The 20,727-nt window shown below is 36.5% G+C and overlaps 1 protein-coding gene across 1 annotated transcript in view; it reads right to left on the bottom strand.

Moving 5' to 3' along the window:
* The window catches only part of LOC139942984 (uncharacterized), a 64,718-nt gene extending 56,100 nt beyond the window's left edge, over positions 1-8,618 (bottom strand). Inside the window, exons 1-2 of the mRNA XM_071939799.1 lie at positions 8,482-8,618; positions 6,232-6,438 (exon numbers count right to left, since the gene is read on the bottom strand). Coding sequence (XP_071795900.1) covers positions 6,232-6,438; positions 8,482-8,533 — 259 coding nt within the window. The 5' untranslated portion in view covers positions 8,534-8,618. The remainder of the gene's footprint in view (positions 1-6,231; positions 6,439-8,481) is intronic.
* Between the last annotated feature and the right edge of the window lie 12,109 nt (positions 8,619-20,727).

The raw sequence follows: 20,727 nt of genomic DNA, 5'->3' as shown, positions 1-20,727 counted from the left end.
GTTTCCGTGTATACGTTAGTTTCGTTTTCTGATTCAGATACGTGTTAGTTACTATATTCCATTGATAGGCAATCAAGAAGACACGCTTTTAAGTGTTTGATTGTTATAATTTTACGAAATTGAGAGAGTTTAAAAACTCCCACTTTTGTAAAATCTAACAACAGGTCAGAGCAAGTAGGTCAAATGTTTTCATCAATTGTATACAGGTAGCAGAAATTCAGCTAAAGAATGGTAAACGAATTGATTTGTTTTATTGAAATCATTCACCTAACACAGAATAACAAAAAGGAGCCTTAAATGCAGTGGACACTATTGGTAATTACTCAAAATAATTATTAGCGTAAAATCTCGTTTGGTGTCGAGTAATGGGGAGAGGTTGACAGTATAAAACATTGTGAAAAGCAGCTCCTTCTGAAGTGGAGTAGTTTTCGAGAAAGAAGTAATTTTCGAATCCCGCTCTCTTACATTTCAAGGTTTTTAAATGTCACTATTGTAAGTGCATATGTTCGTTTTATTTTTCTTACCAACTCTCAAAATATATTTCAAAAAATATGTAGATTGCAAAAAGCTTAGATTAGTATTATGCTTTATCTAATTTTATAATTAATATAAATAATATAATACAGAGTGCCAGACCTGTACCTAACGTTAAAGCACGTGTTGTCAATGCCACAGTATTAATAGTCTTGGTTCCAAGACCATTGGTGTTGTGCGGTCACACACAACCAACGTTCCGATTATGCACGGCAAAAACTGTCCACGCTTGTAAGGAACGAACGCTAGCGGGTGCTCTGTTTCTCTGCTTTAGATCTCACCATGTCCTGTGCTCACCATGGTCTTGGATATTTGCAAGTTGAAGGCGTGGCCAGACTATGTAAATTACTTTTAATGTATGCAATATTCATATCACGTGACGAATCGAAGATGACTATTCAAACTAGATCGAGTCAAAGGTCAATATGATCGGCGGTCTATTTTTAATAATCTTTGCTCAAAGAGTGATTCCGTGGTCATTATAGGCCTATTAAAAGGAAAACAGTGAAATTTTAAGTACAGGTACCTATTCAGATTATGAATACGTGACGATTTGAAATCGTAAATAATGGTCAAAAATCGAACGTAAAATTAGCATTCAGAGAGTCCGTGTATCGGACGCTGCGTGGAGCAATCGGAACGTGAAACTGAAATAAGCCTTGTGGAATATCACGTACCGCCCACGCCGTGTCTCGTGGGGGTTGGAGGTGTTAAATCCCAGGCGCTATGAACTCCCAGCTTGCGGGTGTCGAATCCGTTGTTTCTTATGATCGCAACGTTCCAATATGCTCCATTTTGATTCATGGCCCCCTAATTTCTTTTTGTTATGAGTTTTCAGGTAATTTTGATGATGTCAAAACGTAGGAATATCGCATTTTGTTATATTGACAGTGTTATTGTGTGAGTAGCTTACAAAAATTATGAGAATTTTGTATAAAAGGTTTAAATAAAAATAATGCTAAAACAAAATTCCCTCAAAGCATAATTTTGTCAAACAAAGTATTATTTTTTAATTCTGTGAATGAAGAGTTATTTTTGAGGTAATGATTAAACTGGGCAACTAGTGGAATTTAATGACCCGACTATTCGCCTCAAATAACTGGGAGTTGAATAGCAGTAGTCGCCGCTGGACAAGCAATCAAAATTCCAAATTTCTCATGAGTTATTCCAAAAGATATTGGTACGACTACATTCCAAAAAAATGTTATATGGTTACGTTCCAAGCTACGCAGCTACTCGGCTACGTTTACGTTCCAAGATACGCTTAGGTCTACGGTTCTTCAAGTAACACTATAATATCAAAAGGTATGTTTTCAAGCCCGCAGCTACGTTTACGTTCCAAGATACGCTTTAGGTCTACGTTCCTTCAAGTTACACTATAATATCAAAAAGTACGCTTTCAAGCCCGAGTCAAGCTATGCGTACGTTCAAAGATACGCAGCTGCGTTTATGTTCCAAGATGCTACGCTTCAGTCCAAGATATGCTTACGTTCCAAAAGATGTCAACGTTCCAAGCTACACAGCTACTCAGCTGCGCTTACAGATCTGCTTACGTTCCTTCAAGTTACGCTATAATATCAAAAGGTACGCTTTCAATCCCATGTCAAGTTACGCTTACGTTCCAAGATACGCAGCTACGAATTACGTTCCAAGATATGCTTACGCTCCACCAAAAGATACTGTTACGTTCAAGCTACGCAGCTACTCAGCTACGCTTATACACTCCAAGATACTATTAGGTTACGCTACAATATCAAAAAGTACGCTTTCAATCCCGAGTCAAGCTACGCTTACGTTCCAAGATATGCAGCTACGGTTACGTTTCAAAATACGTTCTCCCAAAGACGCTTTTGAATCCCTCAAGATTTCCTTCCCCCAAGATTAAAAAACTTTCACTGTGAATAACACTACAGTGCCCACCAGTTAATATCTGTTTGGCAGAAAATACTGTACAAAATTTCTTTACTATCCAAAAATTTACTTGGCACTACATTAACTCGGGCACTACAAAATTTCAAATTTAATTAAAAATTGGCTGGCAACCAGTTTCTGCTAAGCAATACTATTTTGTGCTAACTATAAGCAAATTGTTTAGCCAATACAGGCTTCATCAGTGTGGGCCCTGGCACGTCGGGAGCATAACGCCACGATCGCATTTCAAGCTGCATATCATGGCAGTGCAGTAGTCTGGATCTGGACATTATACATAGAAATGTTTTTGCTGGTACCACAAACCTTTCTTTATCGTATTTCAACCCTGTGTCAAAGTTTCAAATCCTACTGATCTGGACTTTATTATACTCCGATAAAAACATATCTACCAAAGATACTATAGTATCTTTGTATATACCCACACACAGAGTAAAGCAAAAGTCATGCAACGGAATTACTGCATGCATTGTACACTACATGCACAACACTGATGAATTATTCATGAGCCAACCGCAACACAGCCTCTGATTGGCTCCACCGGAAAGTCGGGGGAGATTTGCCGAAAAACAATAAAAAAGTTAAGACCCGTCGTTGCAAATATTCAAGACCATGGTGAGATCTAAATCAGAGAAACAGAGCGCCCGCTAGCGTTCGTTCATTACAAGCGTGGACAGTTTTTGCCGTGCATAATCGGAACGTTGGTTGTGTGTGACCGCGCAACACCAATGGTCTTGGGACCAAGACTACAGTATTAAGTGTAAAGTATGAATCGAAGATTTATGAAGTCTAAAAAGCGAACTGTCTTGGGGGGGGGGGGGAAACTACCGTGGTGTATTGGTAGGGTGTCGGACTCCGAAGCGAAAGGTCCCCAGTTCGAATCACGGTGGTGTCGGCGCGATTAGTGGCTGGCCGCGAAGCGACGACCTCCCGGCCTGAGCGCGCGGGGAGTGGCCGGTCGGTTGCATCCATTTTTTTTGGTTCGGTTAAATTGTATAATTACAGTTGTTCATATTTGGATTTAAAAAAAATAAACTCGAACGCAATTTAAATTATAGGAGCAGGGGCCGAGTCGTTACCTTCCGAGTCAACATCCGAAATAAATGGGTTCGAATCATGTGTGTTCGTTTACTACGTTAGTCTAAATGCTGTTCATTATAAGGTTTAAACTCGACCCATCGTCAGTAAGAAGAGCAGTGGTCGAGAGGAAGGGCTCCGAAGTCTGCACTGAAATGTCCCGATTTCGAATCCCGTAAACTTTTTTTTTTTTTTTTTTTTACTGTTAAATTAAAGGAGTGCATAGGTTAGTGTTAAGTTTCTTTCCCACTCTCAAATTATGCTTTTTACAAGGAAAATAATTTGATTTTGTGGTATTGAAATGTAAAAGCATGTTTATCGAACCTGGCTGAAAAAAAAAAAAAAAAAAAAAAAAAAAAAAACACGTGTTATAACATTATAAAAGATTAAGCTTGATTTATGCTTTCTCTTATTTAATAAAACATATTGCATTTTATAATAACAATTATGTTCAGAGTCCCTTATAATAAACTTTGTTATAAATGAGGTATACAGCACTGTTTGTTCATGCCATAGTATCATGTGTAGAAGTTCATGAAGTCTCAAATGCGAATTATCATGGGGGACCAGAATGGTGTTGGGGTAGGTTGTCGGACTGAGAAGCCAATGGTCTCCTGTTTGAACCATGGGGGTGGCGGCGCGATGAGTGGCCGGCCGCCAAGCCTCGACTCACCGCGACTCAAATCGACCCAAATCCACTGGTTTGCAATTCATATTTTATTTCATATTACATCTCTATAAGGTGTATCCGTACCCGATAAGCTTTGCTTTTGGGGAGAACCTTACCAATTAACCAACTACTATTCTACATGTAATCAACATGGATTGTAAGAAGAAAAAATAAAATAAAAATCCCTCCCTACCCTATCCGCAAAAAAAAGGACGATCAACATTTGTTTTGTATGTGGCCTAGTGATTCACGAAGTGTCGGCCTTTAGACAGCATTGTTTACAGATGTTGTGCGATTGCTTTAAAACAATCGCTGACACTTTGGGATCAGTCATATCAATGAAAACAAAGTGTAAACGTTGCAGCTCTTGTCGTTCTCTGAGGGATTCTCTGTTTTTTTTTTTTTTTTTAGTTTGTTGGATTGTTGTTTATTTGTGTGTTATTATTTGCTTTTGCTCTTTGTTCTCTCCTGATAGCGGACGATCTATCAAGGGTAACAATATGCACGACCACCTTGTTCTGTTTTAAAGTCCGCGGGGGCAAGGGACATTTTGAGTGAAATCACATCCATTGAAATCGGTGTTAAAATATTGTTCCCCGCATGATTTCTTAATCCAAAACCCATATGAGCATGCATAAAACAAAGCGCAGTCGTAGGGGTCTACTTTGAACATGTTGTCAGCACCGCATGCAGTACCCTCTAGTTGAAGAACCGCACCCGTAGTTAACATGAACTGAGGATCATTATCCGATGAAGCGCCCTCATCGACCACTGCATCACTTTCCACCTTGCTGCCTGTCCGTCCACCTAAAATATTCAAAGAAATATAAAACAGTACGGACCAAGCTCCATTATTGAAAAGTAGCATGTACGTTTGGCTAAGACAAACAACATTTACACTAGTTCACAGCTTTGCATTTAACTTAATGGTTTGATATATAAAAAATAACAATAACAACATAGTCTTTTAAAGCGCACGTAACTACAAAACAATGTACTCAAGGCGCTGACTATTAAACACTTTCAGAAAGAAATGTATTGCAGTGATGAATTTGGAAAAACAATTATTTAGCACCTTATCATATAAGGATATACAAGGTGCTACGGCGCATACAGCAGCCACAGAACAACGGGCAAACCCCTTCACTTTTTGAAAAGTGCACTGGGTTATTTTACATGCGTTACACAACACATGGGACCAAAGGCTTTACGTCCCACCCGAAGGACGAAGCAATGGTTAAGTCTCTTGCTTAAGGACACAAGTGTAACGGCTGGGGATTCGACTCACACTCTGCTAATCAGAAACACTAGAGTTTGAATTCGGTGCTCTTAACCGCTCGGCCACGACACTTCCCTTGAAAACCTCCCTTAAAATGTTATTGGCTGAAGTGCTGAAGTTTTTGAGAAACTGGTACAAAACATTCACACAAATGCGAAAAAATATATATAAATACAGCATTATATTTTGTAATGCAATTGATGCTAACCTTACACCAATCATAGTTTTTAAAATGGATGTATTAAAACATGTGTACATTTTTTTATTTTTTTTTTCTTGTTTACCCAGTAATAAAGACACCGGACACTATTTTTTAATTACTTAAAACAGTGTCCAGGATAAAAAACTTACTTTGTAACAAGCAACGGAGAGATGTTGGCAGTATAAAACATTGAGAAAACGGCTCCCGATGAAGTAAGGTAGTTTTCGAGAAAAAAAGACATCCCACTAAAATATTTGAATTTAAAATCGAGACGTCGGAATTAGACTTGAGGTCCCGAAATAAAGCATCTGAAAGCACGCAACTTTCTGTGACAAGGTGTGTGTTTCTTTAGTATCTCGCAACGAACAATTGGGTAAAAATTTTCACAGGTTTGTTATTTTGTGCATTTGTTGAGACACACTACGTTAGACAACTACAATATTTGACAACTACCAAAAGTGTCCAGTGTATTTGATTATAAACACTCACAACGCAAACGCTTGATGGTTAGATGCAGAAACTCCCTATAACAATAATTACCTGAACAGTTGAACCAGTTGCTTAATTCGTCTGCACTTGACATAAGGACATCAAAGTAGATGACTTTGAAGTTGCGGCCAGGAGTACGGATGTTCATACCACCCATTCGCATCTCGGTACACCTACAGGGATCTTCCACTGGGATGACCCATCGGTCTCTGTTCCCTGCACTCGGATCCGGTTCCATACCAATAGTACAAGCCATTGCTGCATGATGCATAACAAAAAAACACGAACAATGTATTACAATCCACTCTCTCTAAAGTCAACCGATGCCGTTTTCCATTTAAAAAAAAACATGCCGCATCAGCTTGAAAAGTAAGTATCAAAATGACTTCACAAGGATTCGTCTTTTTCTTCTGAAAACGATAAAATCAATTTCGCATGTATCAGTACGCTTTGGCTTATTCTAGCAACCAGGGTGTAATGGAACCAGATCATATTGCACCCCAACCTCCTTGTTGTTATGGTGAGTTTGTATTATTGTATTTCTACATGTGGACCATAGAACTATATATAAGAACTAGAGGGCGCACTGGCCTATATACGCGCTCCGGCATGCGCGCAGGCGGCCATTTTGTAAGTTGACAAAACTGGCATCTCACAGCGTGTGTTTGTGCGGCCATTTTGTAAGTTGAACAAACAGCATCGCGTGAGCGTTCAATAAAAAAACCTCAAACGTGTATTTCATATTCAACGCGCGTGCAGAATAACGCGCTTGTCATCTTGCGGTCCCGTGGCGTTTGTGTACGAAGCATCACTCGTGCGCCCTCTAGTTCTTATATAATTCTATGGTGTGGACTAGTATACAAATATTGACTGCTTCGAGTGCTATGGATAAAACTATGACTCCCGAGGTGATCCCCGGAGCGTTCTATTTTCCCGAGGCGAAGCCGAGGGAAAATAGAACGCTACGGGGATCACCGAGGGAGTCATAGTTTTTAACCATTGCACGAGTAAAAGCAGTCAATATTTGTTTTATAACACCCCAAACATTTCTAAATACTGTACTATTATTATTAAGTTACAGACCTGAATGCTACAATCCACGGACGACGCGAACACAGATTGCAGACACTTTTACTTACTGTGTTGCATGTAGTGTCGTGCAATCCGAAATGGTTACAGACTATTAATTTATCATCCTCGTACACGCAACGGACGTCTGGGTACTGCACGCCATGTGCTAGTCTTCGGACTAGCGCATGGCAAACCGACGCACTATCACACGGCCGTCGTCTAGCAAAACTAAGACATGTCATGTGACGCGCTCTAAACCAATGAGCAGGCAGAATACTTGCAAGGGGTGTTATAATATACAAATATTGACTGCTTCGAGTGCTATGGTTAAAACTGACTCCCAAGGTGATCCCCGGAGTGTTCTATTTACCCGAGGCGAAGCACCAGTAAAAACAGTAAATATTTCTTTTAAAACACCCAAAACATTTCTAAACACTGTACTATTAAGTTACAGACCTGAATGCTACATTCCACGGACGACGCGAATGCAAATTGCGAAAATGGTTACTGTGCTGCATGTCGTGTTATGTAATCCGAAATGGTTAGACTATTAATGTATCATCCTCGTACACGTAACGGACGTTTTGGTACTGCACGCCGTGTGATAGTCGGACTATCACACGGCAAACGTTGCACTATCACACAGCCGCCGTTTCTAGTATAACTAATACATAACATGTGACGCGCTCTAAATCAATGAAAAGGAAGAATGTTCTTAAGAGGTGTTAGGATACGAGTTAATTAAAATGTTTGCGCGCCCCTCCAAGTTAGATGGTCATAGTCAACACAAGAATGTATTATTATTATTATTATTTTTTTTTCTTTTTTGATGGTTTGTAGAGCTCGTTTTAAATTTCAAGACAGAGACACGACAAACAGACAGACAGAGACACGACAAACATACACATGGACAAACATATCATATAAGCATACAATACAAACGGAAAAAGACAGGCAATGCAAACCGACAAACTACAAGTACTAAATTTAACCAATCAAACTGACAACACTTTAGTAAAATATGCATTGTGAAACAAAAGATGCTTTTAAAAATAAGGTTAATCGCGATTCAGAAACGCAATGGATTGTGGGAAGGAATATGGGGCTGTTTCTAAGCAGTTCATACGACTCTCGCACGCAACGCCTATATCTTTGTGTTGGTTCAACAGCGCCCTCTCTTGATATTTTGCTATTCGCGATAAACCTTATGAACAAGTGATGATTACTTACCATTAATTTGGTTCAATACAAGCAAGCCGGCAGATATCAGAAGCAACAGCATTGTTGATGTTCTGAATGAGACGATTACTGTTTGACCGTGTCATAGGAAGTGACACTCAACTGTTCCACTTCCTTGTTTTCGGATTGGAATGCAAGTCGCAGATTCTGTGTGAAACGATTGCGTTGAGTTAGAAGGCTTGAAATAAGTTCTTATGGATTGCTAATGGTCATGAACTAAAATATTCGTTATGCAAATCACAAATCATGTAGATGTTACTAACATATAATTTCATGCCAAGCTTAACCTTGTAAGGCAGTCGTATTATTCACTCCGAAAAGACGTGTTGAAAACCCACTCGTATACACTGTGCTTACTGTGTATTCATTCCGCTCTACCCAACCATATAGACCGTCACGTCGCTCAACGCACACCATAAGACTATTCTGCACAAGTCATCCGCACTCGTATCACTAAACCCGCATGCGGAGGCCGTCTAAAGGCCGGTTTCTTCATCAAACATACAAAATTAATACGCATTAAGTTTGCGTTCGCGCGCGGAAACGAACGCGTCAATTATGTTCATACATTCGTCCGGTGCAAGGATTTTTCCTAAAATAAAATGCCTTCCGTCCAAATCTTCCATGAGGTCACTGTCCTTTGTACATCTCGGTATTCTTTCAAGCTTGTGTTACACAGATTTGGAAAAAGAAGAACAGTTTTTATCTTTTCGTATCAGGTTCTTGCCATTATTCACTGAAATTGCGTCTACGCATCCGACAAAATGTTAAAATATTTCAATACGTCCGACTACGCATCCGATTAGTGTGTAAGACCTAATTTTTTCGTTTTGAAAAATTCATACGCATTTTGCGAAAAACGATTTCGCACTGCGCTTCCTTTTACGCACTGCGGACTTTAAAAACGGGTCCGAATGCTGCGTACGCAGTGAATACGCAGCGAGTATGAACCGGCGTTGACAGCCGACGCATGCGGATAGTGTACGGGGCCTCGTGTCGTGCGTTGTGGTTACACATCACATACGCTCGGTTTATACGGGTGGGGTTTTTATACAGCGGTGGTCTTTTTTCGGAGTGAATAATTCGACTGCATTGAGCAAAGCTATGCCAGGCTAGGAGCTTCGTTAGACTTATAGCTATGAGGTTCTTTAGCTAATGAGTGAAACGTTACTACTAGTTGTAAGTAACATCTACACAGTATTTGATTTGTAAAACAAGATATTTTAATTCTGTAGACATACGTGTCAAAGTTAAGGGCAGTTATCGAGCAGGATTTATGAGGCTCATCCCGGTGTCGCATTAGTCTTGGTTCCAAGACCATTGGTGTTGCGCGGTCACATACAACCAACGTTCCGATTATGCACGGCAAAAACTGTCCACGCTTGTAATGAACGAACGCTAGCGGGCGCTCTGTTTCTCTGATTTAGATCTCACCATGTCCTGTGCTCACCATGGTCTTGGATATTTGCAAATTGAAGGCGTGGCCAGACTATGTAAATTACTTTTAATGTATGCAATATTCATATCACGTGACGAATTGAAGATGACTATTCAAACTAGATCGAGTCAAAGGTCAATATGATCGGCGGTCTATTTTTAATAATCTTTGCTCAAAGAGTGATTCCGTGGTCATTATAGGCCTATTAAAAGGAAAACAGTGAAATTTTAAGTATAGGTATCTATTCAGATTATGGATACGTGACGATTTGAAGTCGTAAATAATGGTCAAAAATCGAACGTAAAATTAGCATTCAGAGAGTCCGTGTATCGGACGCTGTATGGCCCCACGGCGTGGAGCAATCGGAACGTGAAATAAGCCTTGTGGAATATCACGTACCGCCCATGCCGTGTCTCGTGGGGGTTGGAGGTGTTAAATCCCAGGCGCTATGAAGATCCCAGCTTGCGGGTGTCGAATCCGTTGTTTCTTATGATCGCAACGTTCCAATATGCTCCATTTTAATTCATGGCCCCTAAATTCTTTTTGTTATGACTTTTTAAGGTAATTTTGATGATGTCAAAACGTAGGAATATCGCATATTGTTATAGTGACAGTGTTATTGTGTGAGTAGCTTTAAAAAAAATTATGAGAATTTTTTATAAAAGGTTTAAATAAAAATAATGGTAAAACAAAATTCCCTCAAAGCATAATTTTGTCAAACAAAGTATTATTTTTTTAATTCTGTGAATGAAGAGTTATTTTTGAGGTGATGATTAAACTGGGCAACTAGTGGAATTTAATGACCCGACTATTCGCCTCAAATAACTGGGAGTTGAATAGCAGTAGTCGCCGCTGGACAAGCAATCAAAACTCGAAATTTCTCATGAGTTATTCCAAAAGATATTGTTACGACTACATTCCCCAAAAATGTTATATGGTTACGTTCCAAGCTACGCAGCTACTCGGCTACGTTTACGTTCCAAGATACGCTTAGGTCTACGTTCCTTCAAGTTACACTTTAATATCAAAAGGTATGTTTTCTAGCCCGAGTCGAGCTACGCTTACATTCCAAGATACGCAGCTACGTTTACGTTCCAAGATACGCTTAGGTCTACGTTCCTTCAAGTTACACTATAATATCAAAAAGTACGCTTCCAAGCCCGAGTCAAGCTATGCCTACATTCAAAGATACGAAGCTGCGTTTATGTTCCAAGATGCTACGCTTCAGTTCAAGATATGCTTACGTTCCAAAAGATGTCAACGTTCCAAGCTACACAGCTACTCAGCTGCGCTTACAGATCTGCTTACGTTCCTTCAAGTTACGCTATAATATCAAAAGGTACGCTTTCAATCCCATGTCAAGTTACGCTTACGTTCCAAGATACGCAGCTACGAATTACGTTCCAAGATATGCTTACGCTCCACCAAAAGATACTGTTACGTTCCAAGCTACGCAGCTACTCAGCTACGCTTATACACTCCAAGATACTAATAGGTTACGCTACAATATCAAAAAGTACGCTTTCAATCCCGAGTCAAGCTACGCTTACGTTCCAAGATATGCAGCTACGGTTACGTTTCAAAATACGTTCTCACAAAGACGCTTTTGAATCCCTCAAGATTTCCTTCCCCCAAGATTAAAAAACTTTCACTGTGAATAACACTACAGGGCCCACCAGTTAATATCTGTTTGGCAGAAAATACTGTACAAAATTTCTTTACTATCCAAAAATTTACTTGGGCACTACAAAATTTCAAATTTAATTAAAAATTGGCTGGCAACCAGTTTCTGCTAAGCAATACTATTTTGTGCTAACTATAAGCAAATTGTTTAGCCAATACAGGCTTCATCAGTGTGGGCCCTGGCACGTCGGGAGCATAACGCCACGATCGCATTTCAAGCTGCATATCATGGCAATGCAGGTGTCTGGATCTGGACATTATACATAGAAATGTTTGTGCTGGTACCACAAACCTTTCTTTATCGTATTTCCACCCTGTGTCAAAGTTTTAAATCCTACTTATCTGGACATTATTTTACTCCGATAAAAACATATATACCCACACACAGAGTAAAGCAAAAGTCATGCAACGGAATTACTGCAATGCATTGTACACTACATGCACAACACTGATGAATTATTCATGAGCCAACCGCAACGCAGCCTCTGATTGGCTCCACCGGAAAGTCGGGGGAGATTTGCCGAAAAACAATAAAAAAGTTAAGACCCGTCGCTGCAAATATTCAAGACCATGGTGAGATCTAAATCAGAGAAACAGAGCGCCCGCTAGCGTTCGTTCATTACAAGCGTGGACAGTTTTTGCCGTGCATAATCGGAACGTTGGTTGTGTGTGACCGCGCAACACCAATGGTCTTGGAACCAAGACTATGTCGCATGGGATTGTGTCCCCAGCCCTACCCCAAACGTTATGTCCACAATAGTAAAGGGCAAACTGCGTAAAAAATCGCTCGAAAAGCAGAGGGTCATACTCTCGATTTAAACTTTAGAACTCTATGTAATTTAACTTGTTTTAATCATAAATAAAACCATTATTATATATAAAATATAATTATATATTATTATATTATAGCACATATCACCGTGACGTCCCTATGCACCGTAAAAAGGAAATCCACAATTATTGTACAAAGTAAACAGATATGTTTTTAACCGGGTTTTAAATTATTTTAATGTCTCAGCCTGTTAGACAACCTCTGGAAGACTGTTCCATAAACTGAACTGCTGCATATTTGAAAGAATGGTAACCGTACGAACTGGTTTGAAAACTGGGGGAGTCAGAAGGGATTTGTTTTACTGATTGAAACGTCGAGTTGAAACCCAAGGTTCTTTTTCAGATATGTTTATCGCAACCATGATCCATATCTAATTTAACTGTTCCAAATATTATCCCTTGGTTTACAAAAGATTCATAAGATTTCATGTCAATTCTGCAAAGACTCGTGTTTTAAAGGAACACGTTGCCTTTGATCGGTCGAGTTGGTCTTTGAAAAGCGATTGTAACATTTTGTTATAAAATGCATATGGTCGAATTGCGTGGTTTTCCTTTTACCATGCTTTTACTTTGCGAACTAACACGGTCGGCCAATTATGGGAGTCAAACATTTGACGCCCTTAAATGGCGAGCCGTGTTAGTCGACGAGATAAAAGGAAAACCACGCAATTTCGAGTGATACTTGTGTTGATCAATATATTCTACTTTTAAAATATCTATCAAACCATATGCATTTTATAACAAACGGTTACACACGCTTTTCAAATACCAACTCGACCGATTCAAGGCAACGCGTTCCTTTAAATTCACACCTCGGGTGTTCTTACCAACAAAAGAATCTAAATTTAAAATAGCACGTATCTCTTCAAAATTATTTACAATGGTATTATTTTAACAACTTATGTTGTTAAATAAAATGTAGGTGTCAGTTTTAAACCCAAGTTTTTGCAGTGTACGTTCTATAGCACACCCTTGTAATTGTATTGGGGAAAACATAATAACCACTGCTTAACCAAACGAATTATGATGGAAATGCACAACAAGAAGTATGTTGCTTAAAACATTTCGTGTTCTTGACATGCTTTCTTTCTATCCAAAAATATAGATTACTATAATGTTCAGTTCGTCTGATAATAATATTTATAAAACTTCCTCGTTTTGCCATTTCTTTATAACCGTATGTCTAAAACAAAGGGATTGCTTTTTATCTTTTGAGTTTAAATCGTTGTGTGGTCTCTAAGCAACAGATGTGTATTAATAATTGATTAAGCAATTTTACAAATGACACAGTGATGAGTACAAACCTTCCAAATGAAGAATACAAATAAGTTAATTTGGCTATAACTGCGTAAACAATGAATAATTCAACGTTCTACTTGTCGCATGCGTTTTGAATATTCTCTGTGGTCAATCGTTGTCCACAAAAGGAACACTACCGGCTATTCTCAGTTGTGGGATTTAGAAGAAAAACAATAACCAGAGGTTTAGCTTGCAACACATTTTACCTGTTGGTGTTTAATCACAACCGAATCAACCACTTCGTTCTCTAATAATGTGTTATATTTCTGCAAAAAAATAGTTAATGGCCTGACGTTTCGGCCCTAGCAGAGTCTTTCTCGAAGGCTAAAGGTGTTATATTTCTGTAAGTTGTAAGTACACTTTTCTAAAACATAAATCAATTTAATTGGGGATATATAACAGGAAAAACAACGTTACAGTGGTAACTGGATAATCCTCTTTGAAGGTATGCGGTCCTCGTATGCCCGCTACAGGCAAAAACACTAACGGAGCGATACAACAAAAACCATTAATAATGTAAAACAAAAAATTCCGTCACCTCAACAAGTTATGTAACATCGTAACAAATTGAGACAAAAAAAAAACAGTTTTGTTTCGTGAAAACGAGATAACGTTTCGAATGAGTGAAAAAATACACTAGTTCGTTGGAACGAATGAAGTTACATGTAGTAAAAACGAAACATGTTGAGGCAACAACAACATATTTCGAGGAGGGGGAGTAAAACTGAAACCCCCTTAATAAATAGGTATAGGCCTATGGCAAAATAAGCACATTTTCAACTTGGTGAAACCCTTCCCTGCCCCCAAAAATACTTAAACACTATGTGATTACACAGACAATTATGTGGCCTAAAACTATGTGTACTCTTGTGGATGCGAAAGCGATGTTGTATAAAGCCAGACCTACCTTTAGTTTAAACCAGAAGTTGCAGGCATGGGGAGAGCGAATACGTTGACAGCCGTATCCGAAACTAACGGTAAGTCGGAGCAGTACCAAAACCGTAACTGTACTACTCTAAAATTTAAATACCTCTGTGATAACTTCAACTCTGTAAGGTATGGTATGAGAACGGTATACCTAATGGCGTACTGCTACTTGCGGCATATTACAAGCGTTAATGGGCCTTCACCGAAGCAATTTTAGTTCCATTGTCACTAAAATTTTCCTCGATTAGACCGCACCTAATGGATCAATATGGACGTTGAGTATATTGAAGTCATTATTATTGCACCTATTCAGCAGCGTATTAAAGCCATTGGACCCTTTCGGTAAACAATATTGTCCAAGGCCCACACTTCGTCTATCACAACTTCTATATCAAATAACAAACCTGTGCAAATTTGGGCTTAATCGGTCATCGGAGTCGGGAGAAAATAACGGGAAAACCCACCCTTGTATCCGCGCGTTTCGCCGTGTCATGACATGTGTTTAAAATAAATCCGTAATTATCGTTAACGAGAATTGATACTGTTTTACTGTTTTCTCAAAAAGTAAAGCATTTCATGGACTAATATTTCAAGAGAAGTATTTCACCACTACCTTCTGTAAACCCTGTAGGCTATTTGTAAATCTGTGACCTTTTTGTTTTCTGTACCGAAAGGGTCCAATGGCTTTAAGCAGATAAACCGTTTAAAGAGCACTATCGTAATTTGGGGCAACTTATTGTCATGCGGGAAAAAAAAAAAATTTAAATAAAATAATAATAATAATAATAATAATAATAATAATAATAATAATAATAATAATAATAATAAATAATAATAATAATAATAATAATAATAATAATAATAATAATAATAATAATAATAATAATAATAATAATAATAATAATAATAATAATAATAATAATAATAATAATAATAATAATAATAATAATAATAATAATAATAATAATAATAATAATAATAATAATAATAATAATAATAATAATAATAATAATAATAATAATAATAATAATAATAATAATAATAATAATAATAATAATAATAATAATAATAATAATAATAATAATAATAATAATAATAATAATAATAATAATAATAATAATAATAATAATAATAATAATAATAATAATAATAATAATAATAATAATAATAATAATAATAATAATAATAATGATAATAATAATAATAATAATAATAATAATAATAATAAAAATAATAATAATAATGATAATAATAATAATAATAATAATAATAATAATAATAATGATAATAATAATAATAATAATAATAATAATAATAATGATAATAATAATAATAATAATAATAATAATAATAATAATAATAATAATAATAATAATAATAATAATAATAATAATAATAATAATAATAATAATAATAATAATAATAATAATAATAATAATAATAATAATAATAATAATAATAATAGTAATAATAATAATAATAATAATAATAATAATAATAATAATAATAATAATAATAATAATAATAATAATAATAATAATAATAATAATAATAATAATAATAATAATAATAATAATAATAATAATAATAATAATAATAATAATAATAATAATAATAATAATAATAATAATAATAATAATAATAATAATAATAATAATAATAATAATAATAATAATAATAATAATAATAATAATAATAATAATAATAATAATAATAATAATAATAATAATAATAATAATAATAATAATAATAATAATAATAATAATAATAATAATAATAATAATAATAATAATAATAATAATAATAATAATAATAATAATAATAATAATAATAATAATAATAATAATAATAATAATAATAATAATAATAATAATAATAATAATAATAATAATAATAATAATAATAATAATAATAATAATAATAATAATAATAATAATAATAATAATAATAATAATAATAATAATAATAATAATAATAATAATAATAATAATAATAATAATAATAATAATAATAATAATAATAATAATAATAATAATAATAATAATAATAATAATAATAATGATAATAATGATAATAATAATAATAATAATAATAATAATAATAATAATAATAATAATAATAATGATAATAATAATAATAATAATAATAATAATAAAAATAATAATGCAGTAAGATGGCCCAAACGGCGTACAAAGGAAGACATGACAAGCTGGCCAAGGTGATTCACTGGGATCTGTGTAAGAAGTATGGTGTCAAAGTGCTTGCGAAATGGTACGAACATGTTCCGGAAAAAATTGTAGAGACCGACCAGGTCAAGATCCTTTGGGACTTTAACATTCAGACCGATCATGTTATACCACATAGGCGTCCGGATGTTGTGCTATTAGATAAGACGAAGAAGATGTGTCATCTCATTGACATAGCTGTGCCAGGTGATATAAGGGTAGCTTCGAAGGAGATGGAAAAGATCGAGAAGTACCAGGACCTGGCTAGGGAACTTCGTAAGATTTGGCAGGTAAAGGTGAAAGTAGTCCCCGTGGTGGTTGGAGCACTTGGCACCGTTCCCAAAGCACTGGGGAAACATCTAGATGAAATAGGGACAAATGTGAGGGTAGAACTGTTACAGAAGGCAGCGCTTTTGGAAACAGCGAGGATCCTGAGGAAGACTCTTGAGATCTAAGGCTACGGGACGTAGCCCGACTCGAGGAGTTACCGGCACAAAGGAAAATAAGATCTTTCTTTTGCATGCTGTGATAAAATGAAATAATAATAATAATGATAATGATAATGATACTGATAATGATAATGATAATGATAATGATAATGATAATGATAATGATAATGATAATGATGATGATAATGATAATGATAATTGTGGCGGCGACATGCACATAGTGTACATGAAAATAAATTCTTGAGAGTTTTATCAGTTTGTACAGTTCTTGTCTTTTATTGCTCTTCTTAACTTGTACAGTTTCCTCGTTCTCAGTATACAACTCTCTCCAGGTATCTATGTACTCACTCTGTTTACTGTCATTGACTGTGTTCAGTAGGTTCAATAGGTTCACTACGTAGTTCACTAGGTTCACGTAAAAACTGCAAGTTAAGGAACAATACACTCATTAAGTTTCAAGTAACTGAAGCAACATTAAACTGTGCTAACTATCTATCACTAAATAGAAACTGCTTATAACATGTGCATTTCAACTCCAAAAAACGTTACAGAACTTCATTAAATAAGTCATTAAAAAACACGACTTTCAAATAGTCCAAAACACCTAAAATTACTGCAAATGGAACTATGATACTCAAAGATGTATTTACCTGTGTCCAAGGTCTGTGGTAGAATGGAATGTGGACAAATTTAGATGGCAAAAAGGGGCTCAGAAATCTGTGGCTCGATTGTTTGTGGCTCGGCTGAAAATAGCGCCCTCAAGAGACAGAAGTCCGAGATAGAAAAATCAACATACCTGCTGTAACAATAATGATAATGATAATGATAATGATAATGATAATGATAATGATAATGATAATGATAATGACAATAATAATGATAATGATTATGATAATGATAGTGATAGCGTTAGCGATAGCGATAGCGATAGCGATAGCGATAGCGATAGCGATAGCGATAGCGATAGCGATAGCGATAGCGATAGCGATAGCGATAGCGATAGCGATAGCGATAGCGATAGCGATAGCGATAGCGATAGCGATAGCGATAGCGATAGCGATAGCGATAGCGATAGCGATAGCGATAGCGATAGCGATAGCGATAGCGATAGCGATAGCGGTAGCGATAGCGGTAGCGATAGCGGTAGCGATAGCGGTAGCGATAGCGATAGCGATAGCGATAGCGATAGCGATAGCGATAGCGATAGCGATAGCGATAGCGATAGCGATAGCGATAGCGATAGCGATAGCGATAGCGATAGCGATAGCGATAGCGATAGCGATAGTGATAGTGATAGTGATAGTGATAGCGATAGTGATAGTGATAATGATGATAATAATAATAATAATACAATGCTTTGGATTGAGTGAGTATGCCATTTACACCATGAACCATCACGTCACGCCAGCTGTGGAGTCAGTTTTTTCGCCCCACCAGATGGCCAGTGTACATTGCAAAGTAAAATTAAAAACGCGTAACTTCGAGGAACATTTTTGTTCATCGCTCAAATCTACTTTACATACATTGTCATGGGTTCGAATCCCACCCGAGTAAAAATGCCTGTGATTTTTTCACAGGACTCGGGAAAGTACTGAGCATACAGTGCTACACACATCGGTGTATATGGGTAAAAACCAAAAATTAATACACACATTGTTGTTAGCCATTTGGTTTCAATAAAAACGGTTTCAAACGCTTTTCCCAGACCACAAAGCGCCCGATCAAAGCTTACGTTTCCTCTTAATCTTTTACGGAAAGGTTGGGCAGTTTTCCAAACGTTAATGTAGCAATTTCAGCTAACGCTGGCACTATTTTTTTTTGTTCATTAAACTAGTTGCGTAAGTTGGACTATAGGCTAAATTGTCTACAGACGACTGTAGCTGAACCAAAATGATCACATCTCAAAATATCTTGAAGTTAAGCACGTCACGTTTAATAGTAGAACGGATTTAATTGTTCAAGGTAAATGCATATATCATGTTAAGATCATAATATAAGAGGGAGCCGTTTCCCACAATGTGTTATACTATCAACCTCCCCCATTACTCGTTACCATAAAAGGTTTTATGCTAATACGTATTTTGAGTAGTTACCAATAATGTCCACTGCTTTTAAAATATAAACTAGTTACAAACACTTTTCAAGGATTTTATTTGGTTTTCCCGACCATTTTAAGCCAAGACTAAATCGATCAAACTCGTTTCCGTGTATACGTTAGTTTCGTTTTCTGATTCAGATACGTGTCAGTTACTATATTCCATTGATAGGCAATCAAGAAGACACGCTTTTAAGTGTTTGATTTTTATAATTTTACGAAATTGAGAGAGTTTAAAAACTTCCACTTTTGTAAAATCTAACAACAGGTCGGAGCAAGTAGGTCAATTGTTTTCATCAACTGTATACAGGTAGCAGAAATTCAGCTAAAGAATGGTAAACGAATTGATTTGTTTTATTGAAATCATTCAGAATAACACAAAGGAGCCTTAAATGCAGTGGACACTATTGGTAATTACTCAAAATAATTAGTAGCGTAAAATCTCGTTTGGTATCGAGTAATGGGGAGAGGTTGACAGTATAAAACATTGTGAAAAGCAGCTCCTTCTGAAGTGGAGTAGTTTTCGAGAAAGAAGTAATTTTCGAATCCCGCTCTCTTACATTTCAAGGTTTTTAAATGTCACTATTGTAAGTGCATATGTTCGTTTTATTTTTCTTACCAACTCTCAAAATATATTTCAAAAAATATGTAGATAGCAAAATGCTTAGATTAGTATTATGCTTTATCTAATTTTATAATTAATATAAATAAAATAATACAGAGTGCCAGACCTGTACCTAACGTTAAAGCACGTGTTGTCAATGCCACAGTATTAAGTGTAAAGTATGAATCGAAGATTTATGAAGTCTAAAAAGCGAACTGTCTTGGGGGGAACTACCGTGGTGTATTGGTAAGGTGTCGGACTCCGAAGCGAGTAAGGTGTCGGACTCCGAAGCGAAAGGTCCCCGGTTCGAATCACGGTGGCGTCGGCGCGATTAGTGGCCGGCCGCGAAGCCTCGACCTCCCGGCCTGGGCGCTCGGGGAGTGGCTGGTCGGTAGCTTCCACTTTTTTTGGTTTGGTTCGGTTAAATTGTATAATTACAAGTGTTCATATTTGGACTTAAAACAAATAAACTCGAACGCAATTTAAATTATAGGAGCAGAGGCCCAGTCGTTACCTTCCGAGTCAACATCCGAAATTAATGGGTTCGAATCATGTGTGTTCGTTTACTACGTTAGTCTAAATGCTGTATATTATAAGGTTTAAACTCAACCCATCGTCAGTAAGAAGAGCAGTGGTCGAGAGGAAGGGCTCCGGAGTCTGCGCTGAAATGTCCCGAGTTCGAATCC

The sequence above is a fragment of the Asterias amurensis genome, chromosome 10 (assembly GCF_032118995.1).
Source record: "Asterias amurensis chromosome 10, ASM3211899v1".
NCBI classification, from domain to species: Eukaryota; Metazoa; Echinodermata; class Asteroidea; order Forcipulatida; family Asteriidae; genus Asterias; species Asterias amurensis.
Note: the sequence above shows the minus strand (reverse complement) of the source record. Positions and strands in the feature narration are given on the sequence as shown.